Here is a 13,981-nt window from a genome sequence, read left to right as displayed (position 1 = left end):
ACTAGGTGGTGCAAGAAGAAAGCAGACGATCCCAATGAGATGAGAGGAAAAAAAGGATCTGTCCAATGGCTTAATCAAATAATATTTGAAATATAAGAGTCTCTGTTTTCTCTTTATTGTAATTCCCACCTGGACTCAGCCAAAACGGTGTCTAGATGATTTTTCCGTTTTCCATTGAATATCTTTCATCAATGGCAGTCATGAGACCTCCACAAAGTAGTATTGATACATTCAGGGTATTCAATCTCAGTGTATTCTATCGTCTTGTTTATCTTTTTTGAAGTATAATTAGGGCGAAAAATGCTTGAGTGGTATGGAGAGCCAAGGCTGACCAGGAGCTTACAGCCTTGGTGGCTGAAATTCTCTTAGGATTACCACTGCCCTCCAGGTGACCGAGATCAGTTCACCTGGAGAGAAAATGACTGCTTCGGGTGGTGGACTCTATGGCAGAAGAACTGGTGGGCTCCTGTGAAAGATGTGAAGCAGGACAAGATGGACTCTTGGTCTGATCCATCAGGGTTCCTCTGTTGTTCTTATATCACCAGCTAGCAAATAGCCACAGAGTGGTTGACCTGGCCAGATTCGGTGTCTTAGCAGGGGCGAGGGGACACACACACTTTTCCTGTTTCCTGGCATCAAACATTCCAGCCGCTGTAAACTGCAGTGGTTGAAGGCCTATTTATTGCCTGGCTGGTACTTCTGTGCTGATACCACAAGCAGGATAGGCATGTGGAGGGGCATGGACATGCCATCCCAACAGGTCTTCATCTCACGCACCGCTGTTTCTGCTGTGTGGTTTTCTTTTTTCCACCTTCCTGCGAATGCATCCCTAGCGGGAGATTCCTAAATTGAAACCTTCACAGTCGCTACAGGCATTTGTCCGAAACCTGGGGATAGAAACTGCTGATTTCCATCTAGGATTACCGAGAACAATTCCTGGAAAGGCTCTCACACCTGTGGGATCGCAGGTATTAGTCAGATGAATTTTTTTCCAGCCCAAAAGTTCACCAGTGGGAATGCCTTGGCTGAATGTGCTTTCTGTTGTACAGATCTGTGGAGCCTGAGAGCCAGTTTAGCACAGCACTTAGGGTGTTGGCCTAGGACAGGGTTGGCCATGCTGTGCCTGGCCAGATGTCCATGGATTACCTTAATGACTTCACTTTAAGTAATTGTAGTCCATGGACATTTGGAGAGCCAAATGGTGGTTGCCCTTGGTCTAGGCCAGGGGTAGTCAACCTGTGGTCCTCCAGATGTCCCTGAACTACAATTCCCATGAGCCTCTGGCAGCATTTGCTGGGAGGGGCTCATGGGAATTGTAGTCCATGGACATCTGGAGGGCTGCAGATAGACTACCCCTGGCCCAGGAGCTGGGAAATCCCTGCTCAACCATGGCAGCTGGCTGGGTGATAATGGGCCAGTCACACGCTCTCGGCCTAACCTACTTCCCAGGGTTGTGGTGGGAATAAGGTGGAGGGGAGGAGGATGGTGTGAGTGGCTTTGGGTCCCCGTGGGGGAGAAAGGCGGGGTATAAATAACAAAGGAGGCAAAGGATCAGTAGTATAACTGAGTGGAAGTATCCTGATTTATTGAAGCCCAATATAGATTAATTAATGAATATTCATTATTAGTGAATATTGGTACTCAGTATCCAAACTGTATGAATAGGGTTGCCAACTCCAGGTGGGGAGATATCTGGAGATTTTGGGGGTGGAGCCTGAGAAGGGTCAAGTTTCGGGAGGGGAGGGACTTCATCGAGTTATTGTGCCAAAGGGGTATTTTTATTGTTGTTGTTATTAATCACCTACGCTTGCTCCTGGGGAGGAAAGCTATGGCAAATCTAGACAGCATCCTAAAACTGTTCTGACCGAGCAGTAATCTCAGGGCTCTCTCAGCCTCACCCACCTCACAGGGTGTCTGTTGTGGGGAGAGGAAAGGGAAGGCGATTGGAAGCCGCTTTGAGACTCCTTCGGGTAGAGAAAAGCGGCATATAAGAACCGACTCTTCTTCTTCTACCTCACAGGGTGTCTGTTGTGGGGAGAGGAAAGGGAAGGAGACTGTAAGCCGATTTGAGACTCCTTCGGGTAGAGAAAAGCAGCACATAAGAATCAACTCTTCTTCTTCTTCTTCTTCAAACTGAGAAAGGTCTCCAGTAATCAGCTTTCTCCTCTTTTTTGGGTCTAGGACAGGCCGTCCCGTTCGCTGCGTTCTGGACAGAGGCACTGATGCGTTAGTCTGTGGAGGCCGGCACCCTGCCATCGGCAGGTACAAAGTAAGCAGGGCGACTAGCCTATGTTCATAGGGATAAATGAATCATATCTAAATGCGCAAGCAAACTTGGAAGCAGGAGTCGTACCCTGACTCAGGCCTAACGCTACCCAGTAGCTTTAGGCAGCCCACTCTGTTTCCAGAGCCAAACCTGAACGAACATTTCAAAGATCTCTTAATTTATTCTTGTGCTTTGAAGATTTGTAGAGTGGGAGATAAGGAGGTGTGAAGCACTCCGCTTAATTAAACGTTCTATATAAATGCAGCATAGCAGTTTGAAGAGTTTGCGCTCCTCAAGGGCAGCCCGGCCGCCAGTAGGCAGTTCCTCTCGGGCTGCTGGCAGGCCTCTGCACTCCACGTAGGGTGGGGAGGAGTCAGGCTTCCTTTCGTGAGAGCTTTGAGTCTCAAACGGTCATACCCCAAAACCTTATTGACCTCGTAGGTACTGCTGGACACAAATCTAGCTCTCCTACTACAGGCCAACCTGGCTACCCGCTGAAACTATTCAGTGTTATATAATTCTGAGATTTCTCTACATAACTAAACAAACAAGAAGTAAAGTGGTAATTAGGAAAGACTTTTACCTCTCTTCTGGGAGTGTCCTGCATAGTGCTGGGGGTTGGACTAGATGACCCAGGAGGTCCCTTCCAACTCTGTGATTCTATGAGTCTTTGTTTATGACAGGGAAACCTGTTTGTTTCAGTGTTCAGGCCCTGTTCCCAATTGATGGGCATCATTCTTGAACTTTAGCACTTAAACGTTTGTACTTAGGACCAGAAGCAAACATATGCCTTGGCCTATGGTGAAGTGGTGAAGAGCAGCGGCTGCAGGAGGGTGGTATACAAATTTAATAAATAATAATGACAATTACAATCTGGTGCACTGGGTTTGATTCCCCACTTCTCCACCTTCAGCCAGTTGGGTGAGCTTAGGCTAGTCACAGTCCTAGCACAGCTGTTCTCACAGCAGTTCTGTCAGAGCTCTCTCAGCCCCACCTATCTCACCGGGTGTCTGTTGTCGGGGAGAGGAAGGGAAGACGAATGTAAGCTGCTTTGAGACTCCTTCGTGCAGTGAAAAGCAGGGTATGGAAGCCAGCTCTTCTTCTTCAGTTTGAGGAGTCTGAGGCTGGGAGTTCGATCCCAGCAGCCGGCTCAAGGTTGACTCAGCCTTCCATCCTTCTGAGGTTGGTAAAATGAGTACCCAGCTTACTTGCTGGGGGGTAAACGGTAATGACTGGGGAAGGCACTGGCAAACCACCCCGTATTGAGTCTGCCATGAAAACGCTGGAGGGCGTCACCCCAAGGGTCAGACATGACTCGGTGCTTGCACAGGGGATACCTTTACCTTTACCTTCTTCCTCATTCTTTGTTTCTGCTCTTCCTTTTGGATCAAGCCTGCTCCTTTACTCATCTTTCCCCACAAATCTTCCCGAGTCAAAGCCCCTTGGCATCCACGAAATGAGAAGGAAGGTTGCAACCCGGCCGCCCCAGTGCATTTCTGGAAATCCGTTCATTTCATGCCTCTTTAGAAATCCAGAGCAGAACTTCTACTCTCCTCCCCTCGGAAGAGACTTCCGGAGGTTTATCCCCCTGTTCCTTTTTAATATGTCTCAGCGATGGCAGATGTCCAGCACAAACGGGGAAGGAAGAAACTCTCTGGATCATACCTTCTCTTGACCAATGAAAACCAATTTTCAAGTTTTGATATAGGTTTGTTTTTTTGGTCTGTGGCTTTTTTGGGGGAGGGTGTGTGTGCTCTTTTTAAAATGTCGGTGGTAGACAATGGCAGCAAATCGGAATCCACATATGGCGATCCTGTAGGGCAGGGGTAGTCAACCTGTGGTCCTCCAGATGTCCATGGACTACAATTCCCATGAGCACCTGCCAGCAAATGCTGGCAGGGGCTCATGGGAATTGTAGTCCATGGACATCTGGAGGACCACAGGTTGACTACCTGTGCTGTAGGGCTTTCAAGGCATGAGATGAACAGAGGTGGTTTGCTATGGACTCTATCAGCATAGCATAGCCACCTGAGCTTCCCTGGTGGTCTCCCTTCCAGTTACCAACCAGGACCAACCCTGCTTAGCTTATATGATCTGACAAGACCAGACTAGCCTCAGCCATCCTTTTTTTCTTTTAATATACAGTAAGAATGATTAGTTTGGAGGGCTTTCCTAGGCTCCTTCAGCCCTTCCTATTGGCTGATTTGAGCTGGCCAAGGTCGGGGTTCCGTCCATTGTCTTCCCCTTACAATCAGTACAGTGCAATAGCTGACATCATCAGACATCTGAAGCAGACTGAATCAAGCTACCTAAATTCTGTACTAGCTATCGGTCCTAGATTGATAGAAGGTCAGTGAGGCAACTATTCCCCCCCCCCCTTCAGAGGATGTTTCCCCTTAAAGTTCTTCATCCAGTGACTTTAAATCAGAGGTCTCCATCATAGTATTTGTGGGCACCTGGGCACTCACCAACACCTTTCTTGACTCCCATCAGGTCTTTTACAAAGTGGGTGGGGCTGTTTCCCAGCAGGGCTCCTGCATTAATCTGATTGGTTATGCAGATTAACCACTGCCACTGCAGTGTTTTATTCACTCATCCCTCTTTCCCAGTGTAGTTTTTAAAAAATTAGTGTTCTTCTCCCCTGCATTTGGGCTTCCTCTGTGCATATGGCTCCACCTCCTGTGTGTCACACCCCGTTGACGAGTCCACTCGACCCTAGGAGACCCCCCCCCCGTAGAAAGCCGCTCCAGACAAATGCGATGCTAAGAAGTCAGTCTTTATTGAAAGATTCCATAAGATGATGCGAGAAAAAGCATGGTAGGTACAGAAGAGCATTGACAGAGACGAGCGCAGATAACCCTCTTGGGGCTATATATTGGAGGGCAGCTTTTAGGCGGGAAGGTAGTTTCACAGGGGAAAGGCTTTTGATCTTTAAGGTGCAAATTCTAAGGAGACCTCCATTCTGCCTTGCCGGTTTGTGGCAGTCAATTTCTTACAGCCAAGAAGTAGCCCAAGGATACGGGCAGATAAGAGTGAGTTCTCATGGTGGGGGAGAGAGAACCTCTTGGGGCCATAAAGTATATCAGTGGAGGTGAGGGGGATGGAATGCCAGGAATGGGGAGCGGTGTTCCTCGGTAAACCTCTAAGTCAACCCTCCAGCCGAGGACATGAGGACAGATATGACATCTGGTGTTTCTGCAAGAGACCAAATGAGGCACAGAAAACGGGGATTCATGACACTGCGGCAGTCATTTTGGAGTTGGCTCTATAGTGGCCATCTTGAGGTTGTGCCCACCACCCTGTGTGAGTATTCCAAAGGTACTCACAGGCTCAAAAGGGTTGGGGACCCCTGCTTTAAATAATATTCTGGATCTGTGCAGTTTTTTCCTTGCTCTGCTTATTCCCCACCAGCTAAACAGAAAACTGAGTGTATGGCAAAACATACTGGCTTTGCTGTTTTTCTGTTCGGTTACAGCTGGCCGAGAATCCTGGACGGCGGGCAAATAAATGCACAGAGAATTCATTAACAAAACCAACTTAAGAGCCAGCTTGGTATAGTGGTTAAGAGAGGCAGCTTCTAATCTGGCGAACTGGGTTTGATTCCACGCTCCTCCCCATGAAGCCAGCTGGGTGACCATGGGCTAGTCACAATCCTGATAGTGCTGTTCTCACAAAGCAGACCTGTCAGAGCTGTCTCTGCCCGGTCGGTTGTGGGAGGAGGAGGGGGAAGCGATTGTTAGCTGCTCTGAGACTCCTTCAGGCAGTGAAAAGCAGGGCATAAAGACCAACCCTTCTTAGCATCTGAAGTTGTACACACTGAATTGCACGATGCTGCCTTGTTGTTGGAACAGTCTGAACTTGCCCCCAGTTTCCAATAAAACTGTCCACTCCAGTCACACACAAAAAGAGAGCTGAGAAATATTTTAAAATAATGTGTTTAATAGCGTTCAATACACGAGAATGCAGAATCATGACAATAGAATACTATGTCCGTAAAATCAGATTTGGCAATCTAAACGAGCTTCCCTACTTCTTTTTAAAACTAATTCTTGCAATTTATTTTTATTCCAAAAAATAATGAAGGGAGATCAGATTTGCCCAGCCTTACTCTGTGGATATCTGTCTCCATCCCCCTAACTTCTTACATGCAGACATTTCCCTCCTTAACATGGTGTACCATAGTTTCTTTAGCCATTTTCCCAATCTCTGCCACTTTCTCCTGTCTCCATGCTACAGCTATTAACATTCTGGCCGGGGCAAATAAGTTTCCTGTTAACCACGTCTTGCTATGCGAGATCTCTCTAGGCATAACGTTCATTCAAAAGCTGAGAAATCTTGTCAGTGAAGCAAACTGTTACGACACACAGGTTGTTGGGTACCTATGTGGAATTTGCCTGTGTTACAGGATTGCTTCTCAGAACAGAATTTTCTTCAGAAGAGTCCCCTTTCTTCTTCGCCAGCAAAGTTTATAAATGCCAGTGAGGTTTCTTGCAGAGAACAGCTTTTCTATAAGAGTTTTCCCCTTCGGATCCCTCCTTGCCAAAGGCTGCCTCTTTTCAACAGAAAAAATGCAGACGCTCATGCTGGTTCTTCAGTAAAAACAAACATCGCTTAATGTCTTCTCATCTGGCCAAGCTGGAACTCACAAGTATTGTGGAAATGCTTTTAAAATTTCATGTCTATGACCCTCTCGGGTTGTCCTGACTTGTGTGCTGTGGCTGTAAGAAGGGAAGATGGTTTACTCAAAAGTAGGGTTGCCAACCTCCTGGTAGCACTTGGGAATCTCCTGTTATTATACGGATCTCCAGATCCAGTTGGTGTAGTGGTTAGGAGTGCGGACTTCTAACCTGGCATGCCGGGTTCGATTCTGCACTCCCCCACATGCATCCAGCTGGGTGACATTGGGCTCACCACGGCACTGATTAATCTGTTCTGACCGAGCAGTGATATCAGCGCTCTCTCAGCCTCACCCACTTTACAGGGTGTCTGTTGTGGGGAGAGGAAAGGGAAGGCGACTGTAAGCCGCTTTGAGACTCCTTCGGGTAGAGAAAAGTGGCATAGAAGAACCAACTCTTCCTCTTCTTCTTCTGCCCCAGATCCCACCCACTCCTGGCTCCACCCCCCAAAATATCCAGGTATTTCGCAACACAGATCTGACAACCCTACCTAAAAGACAAGACTTCTTCTTGATAGGGCTGCCAGGTCCTCCCAACCACCAGTGGAGGATGGGGGCAGGGTAGAGTTGCCTGATCCAGGTTGGGAAACTCCTGGAGATTTGAGGTGGAGCTTCAGGAGGACAGGGACCTCGGGGGGGGGGGGGGAGAGGTTCAACGCTAGAGAGTCCACCCACCAAAGCATCCATTTTTCTTCAGGGGAATTGATCTCTGTAGTCTGGAGATGAGCTGTAATCTCATCTCTGCTGTTCAGGTTTCATATCCTTTTCCTGCTGTACAATTCGAGCCAAGCGAACAACACCAATATAACAGAGCAGTAAATCAGTTTCATGCTTAATCCCCTCCAGGTTGGCTTCATGAATAATGGCAGAGTTTTGGCCGTGGATGTCAGCGCGTATATTAATGGCGGATGTACTCCTGACGACTCCATTTTGGTGAGTGTTTCTTTAAGGTGATTTTCAAGTAGCAGTGAAAGATTTTGTTAATGACATCAAGTGGAATGGGGGAAAGGATATTGTACGTCCTCTGGTGTCCCTGGCTCAAGGACTGTAGATTTTTTATGTCAGACTTAAAATGCCAGTTGACTGCTTCTTCAGTGATTCAGTGAAAGTTTACTTTGCCTCTGAAGACCAATATGACATGGTCAAGGTATTTAATGCAATGGCAAAGGCACTGTAGGCCAGCTGATAAAGCTGTTCTGACTGAGCAGGAATATCAGGGCTCTCTCAGCCTCCCCTCCCTTACAGGGTGTCTGTTGTGGGGAGAGGAAAGGGAAGGCGAATGTAAACCACTTTGAGACTCCTTCGGGTAGAGAAAAGCGGCATATAAGAACCAATCCTTATTTTTCTTCTAAAACATATTTTCAAGGATATATTTATTGTTTAAATGTACCTAATTTTGCCTACAATTTTTGTAATATAAGGGTAATGTTTGTGTCTACTGCAGGCACATAGAATATATTTTCAGGGCTATACTTATTGTTCAAAAGCAATTTTGTACACGTGTAGTGTGCTACGGTGTGACTAATACACTATTGAAGCCTTCAACATTTTTGTGTGAGAATTGTTTATCCTATCTGTTCCACTTAATATTTATGGTAAGGCCTAGGAAGAGGAGGAGTATGGTCTCATGGCTTAAGTGCCACTCAGCAGTCTGGGTGCTCTGGGTACTCTGCCTCCCTTCCCTTCCCTTCCCTTCCCTTCCCTTCCCTTCCCTTCCCTTCCCTTCCCTTCCCTTCCCTTCCCTTCCCTTCCCTTCCCTTCCCTTCCCTTCCCTTCCCTTCCCTTCCCTTCCCTCCTGACCACTACACCGAGCTGGCTCTGGACATCTGACTGTAAGAACTCAGATTCTTTCATTTCTATTGTAAGCCTGCTCCAGCCAGCCAATTGTTGCTCTGGCAGCTTGTAGGGCATCAACAGTTTGCCTGAGGGACTTTGATCTTTCTTTTACTTTTGCCTTCACTTCTTCCTCTTCTTAATCACTTCTTCCAAACTATTCTTTTGGTTTCTGTGGGTGAAAAGTGGGCTACAAATACCAGCAGCTATTCATCCTCTTGACTTTTCTGTATTTGTTGGAGGGGGGGCTGGATGGGAGAGCCTGTGATGATGGAGCATTTCCCATCCTCGACTTATATTCGAGTCAATACGTTTGCCCAGATTTTGTGGTAAAATTAGGTGCCTCGGATTATATGAGGGTCGGCTTATATGCGAGTATATACGGTACCTTTGAGTCGACCAAAGTTACTCACAAGCAACTGTGCAAAGCATCTAACTAGGAATAAACTTCTGATTAAATATGCGCTTAATTGGATTGCATAGATTTGGCAGCAGTAACTTCAACTATTGGAAACAGCTCCATATCACTATCGATATGCTAACAGGGATACTGGGAAAACTTGGCTTCCTGTCCTTAGCCAGAAGATTCATCTTCAGCATTTACATCTCATCTCTCCAAACGTTTGCTCCGCCCCCAAATCTCCAGGAGTCTCGAAAGCTGGAGTTGGGAACCCTAGACTTTGAGAGAGATCCCTTAAGGGAGTGAGTGAACCAAGCCAGCAGGTGGGGAGGGAAACAAGGAAGCCGGGGAGGGGAGGGAGTAATCAGCCTGGGGGAAGGAAGGCATGCTGAGTGGGGGAGGGAGGAACTAGGGATGCCAACCTCCGGGTGGGGCCTGCGGATCCCCCAGGATTCCAGCTCGTCTGCAGACAATAGGGACCAGTCCTCCAGGAGAAAACAGGCACCTGGAAGGGGGACTGTGTGGCCTTGGAAGCCCAGTGAAGTCCCTCCCCTCCCAAATCCTGCCCCCAGAGCTGATAACCCTGGGGGGGAACAAGAAGGAGGTTGGGAATGCTGGAAAGGAGAGGGCAGGAGGAGAGGGAATGGGTGGGTGGGAACTGCAGGGGAGGAGACGAGATTTCCCCTTCCTTGTGGGTCCCTCTCTTGCCTGGACATGAACACTTACTGTCAAAACCGCCATAGAAAAGAGTTGTTTTTTCTACACCCCGTTTTTCACTGTCTGAAGGAGTCTCAAAGCGGCTTACAAGCACCCTTCCCTTCCTCTCCCCTCAGCACAAACCCTGTGCATTGAAAGGGGCGGAGAGATCTCAGAGAGAACCACTCTGGGTGAACAGCTCAGAGGGAACTGTGACCAGCTGCATGTGGAAGAGAGGGGAATGAAACCCAGTTCTCCAGATTAGAGGTTGCCGCTCTTTGACTGCCACACCGTGATGCTTCTCTTTACTTTGCCCGCTCTGAGTGTATGAATCTGCTGGTGGTCCCAGGGACATTCACCGGGGACATGAACCTGGCCTCAACCAGGGCCAGGGCTTTTTCGGCCCCGGCCCCGGCCTGGTGGAACGAGTTCCCGGAAGAGCTAAGGGCCCTGCCGCAGTGATCAGCCTTCCGCAGGGCCTGCAAGACGGAGCTCTTCCTCCAGGCAGATGGTTGAGGCCAGGTTGAGGTCCCGGAATGATCATCAGGGGCTCCCCTAGAGCCGGCGAGATCAGGACCCTCGCTCCTAAGGAAAGGGCTCCGGAATGCTAGCTGGACGGGGGGGGGGGGGGGGGGAGGAGACGGGAGCCGTTTTTTAGAATCATAGAATCCTAGAGTGGGAGGGGGCCATGGAGGCCATCTAGTCCAACCCCCTGCTCAGCGCGGGATCAGCCCAAAGCATCCTAAAGCATAATGAATTGTGGATTTTAACGGTAGTGTGGTTTTACTGTGTTATTATAAACACCCAAAAGCCTAAGAGAGCGGTGGTATATAAATCAAAGAATAAATAAATAAACAGCATGTTAGGATATTCCTGGATTTGGGGGCAGAGGAGCGGGAAGGGTGGTATTTTGGGGAGGGGGAGACCGGACGAAGCTGCCTGGGGCCGAGCCAGACCCTCGGCTCTTCCAGGGGGTCTTGTCTCCTCAGACTGGCCGCCGCTCTCTGGGTTCTCAGTCAGGGGTCTTTCCCACCCCCACGGCCAGATCCTGCTCCCTGCCCCTGCTGTGCCCATGCCCCTCACTGGCGGGCAGGAGAGCTGTGGGAGGGATCCTCCCGTTCAGTTTCAGTTCTCTGTAGGATCAGGAGGGGTCCCAATAAAGAGCTGAAGGGAACTCTCAGGGCCTAGTCTTTGAACCCACAGATTTCACAGCGGGGCTTGCAAGGGGGGAGGGGGAGGTGCCCGTGAGCCACAGCCCCTCCCCTCCCTCCTGACATCACCTCCACCTGATGATGCCACAAATAATGGTGTGATCTCATGAGTTTTCCCACAGCCCGTGGCAAGGGGAGGGCATTAGCTTTCGAGCTGAAATAAAAGGTGAGTGTTTTAACTCAGTAGTCCCCAAACTTTTTATCCTCGGGGACCGGTCAACGCTTGACAATTTTACTGAGGCCCGGGGAGGGGGTAGTCTTTTGCCACTTACAGGAAGGACTGATGAAAACACAACCTGTGCTCCCAGGCCCTTTCCCTTCCCCCCAGATCCACAGAGTCTTTCTTAATAGGTTCCATGCTCTGCTGGGCAGTATTACTTGTTCCTCCATGGATAAGAAGGAAAGGGTAATGATCAGTGCGCTTGAGGAGCCTGTCCAGCCGTTCCGTCCCATCCTTAAAGCGTGCACCAGGGAGGCAGCAGGCCTCTCGAGACAACAAGTCAGGTCTACAGACTTCGGCCTCTACACCTCTTGGCAAGGAATCTTTATTTCCTGTTCTGCAGATTCTTTCTCCTGTTACTGGTTGATTTGATCTTACATTCCTTTAGGTCCAGCATAAAAATCTGAAGGGCAATATTCTTCTTCTTGGTGTTCTTGTTAAGAGCCAGCTTGGTGGTGTGGTTCAAAGCCGTGGCTTCTAATCTGGAGAGCCAGGCGTGACTCCCTGCTCCTCTGCATGCAGCTAGCTGGATGAGCTAGTCACAGTCCTGATTAGTCAGTTCTCACAAAGCACTTCTCTCAGAGCTCTCTCAGCATCACCTCACCCACAGGGGAAGAGAAGGCAACTATGAGCTGCTTTGAGACTCCATTGGGGAGAGAAACGTGGGGAATAAAAAGCAACTCTTCTTCTCCTTCTATTATTATTATTATTATTATTATTATTATTATTATTATTATTATTATTATTATTATTATTATTATTATTATTATTATTATTATTATTTTAAATCCACAGACAATTATTCTCGCCCCTTCTGTAGAATTTCCACATTAAGGACAAGAATCCCTGTCCCCTGCCCCCTCCCCCACCCCACCCCCTCTCTTTACCTGCTGGCGTGTCGTGTTGGGCTGGCCCCACCCCCGCCAGTCTCCTGAGGCTTCCCACACTCTCCACAGGGTGGGAGCAGCCTCAGAGGACTGGCAGCGGCAGCCACGACCCCAGAGCAATGAGTGCACCTCAGTGTTCAGGCGCCACTGCCGCGGTCCTTCTACTGCCGAGGTCCCCGGGGGCAGGACTATGGACGTCATGTCCCTAGACTTCCCTTTCCATTAGATGTTCCACATCGCTCATAATAATTCCTTTTATGTGCTGCCCCTTCCTACAGCTCAGGGGAACTCACAGTATGCCAGGCATAAACTGATGTAAGATTGAATCAGCCTCTAGGGGGAGCAAACATGCCGAACGGAGGCAAAATCCTAAAGCAGCAGGCCAATCAAGAGAGGGAAACGAGGATGGAGTAAACTCCCCTGTCTCCTTGACTGTGTTTGGTTAGTTTGGAAAAAGTCCCTAAATGTCTCCATTGCAGGATGAGTTCCGTGTCTAGAAAGGACAAACTGCTCAAAAGGAGGAGCCTTGAGAACGATGCAAACACCTCGGGTGAGAAAACCGACCATCGGGAAGGCCGAAGCCTCCCTCACCAAGCCCGATCTCAAGAGCCAGCTGGCCGGAGGAATGCTGAGCACCTCCCGCCTCTGACCAAGCCGGCAGCGTCCTCCGAGGACCAGAAGCCGACACCGACGCCTCCTCTCATGCTGCCCCTCCTGCCGCAGCGCCGACTGCCCAAAACCACCGCTGGGACAAGCCAGGCAGATACGACCAAGGAGGCCACCCCATGGCCAAAGCTGCCTGTGACGGCCGTCAGGAACAGCACCACCGCCACCGCAGGGAGCAGGAGAGCCTCGCAAGCTCTGGGGATCTCTGCAGCGCTGCCAGGTACCGGCCGGGCCCAGGAGTCGCCAGCTGGTCTGGGCTTGTCTCAGGGCAGTGGCGTGCTTGGGCAGAGGCTGCCGAGAGCCAGCGTGGTGGTGCGGTCAAGGGCAGCGGCCTGTCATCTGGAGAAGCGGGTTTGATCCCCCGCTCCCCCTCCTCCTCCACATGCAGCCAGCTGGGTGACCTCGGGCTAGTCGCCTCAAAGCGCTCTCTCGGCCTCCCTTCCCTCACAGGCCCCCTGAGAGAAATCCTGATGGTGCTCAGAGACGATGGGAATCAGATGCAAGCGAGGAGGTCTCTTACTCTGGAGAAGAAGACATTGGAGGTACAGTTGCAGAACCATTTCTTTCTCCGTTGATTTGTCTCGCTTGCCGGAGCTGACCCCCCACCGCTCGGCCTCCCTAAGTGCTGCCAAGTTCGAGCCTTAGGCATTAAAGCCCCCAAATAGAGAACTGTGACACACGTCCAGCCAGAGCGAAGAGAAACGGGGAAAGGGAAGAGCGGCAAAGAAAAAGGTTCCGCGGGGAAGAGGGATCATGCGGCTGGCTGGAGTGGGGGAGCCAGCTTGGTGGAGCGCGTAAGACCAGCGGCTTCTAATCGGGTGAGCTGGGACTGAGCTGAGTGACCTTGGACTAGTTGCAGCTCTGATAGTGCTGTTCTCACCGATCCGTCTCTCCCAGAGCTCTCTCAGCCCCACCTCCCTCACAGGGTGCCTGTTTTGGGGAGAAGAGGGGAAAGAGGTTGGAAGCTGCTCTGACACTCCTTTGCGGAGAGAAAAGCAGCATAGAAGGACCAACTCTTCTTCTTCATGGAGGGAAGAGCCCCAAAAAACAAAAGCCTTTCCCCAGCTGAATCTATTCTGAATTCAGCTGGAGCCCCAAAAGAACCCTAGGCTGAAGATATTTCTCAG

General features: G+C 49.6%; 1 protein-coding gene across 1 annotated transcript in view; it reads left to right on the top strand.

Annotated features, from left to right (window-relative positions):
• Positions 1 to 13,981, top strand: part of LOC143829077 (aldehyde oxidase-like) — a 69,618-nt gene that overhangs the window by 34,264 nt on the left and 21,373 nt on the right. Inside the window, exons 22-23 of the mRNA XM_077319378.1 lie at positions 2,182 to 2,269; positions 7,788 to 7,874. Coding sequence (XP_077175493.1) covers positions 2,182 to 2,269; positions 7,788 to 7,874 — 175 coding nt within the window. The remainder of the gene's footprint in view (positions 1 to 2,181; positions 2,270 to 7,787; positions 7,875 to 13,981) is intronic.

Source organism: Paroedura picta, chromosome 2 (genome assembly GCF_049243985.1).
Source record: "Paroedura picta isolate Pp20150507F chromosome 2, Ppicta_v3.0, whole genome shotgun sequence".
Lineage (NCBI taxonomy): Eukaryota > Metazoa > Chordata > Lepidosauria > Squamata > Gekkonidae > Paroedura > Paroedura picta.
This window is presented reverse-complemented; position numbering and strand designations above follow the sequence as displayed.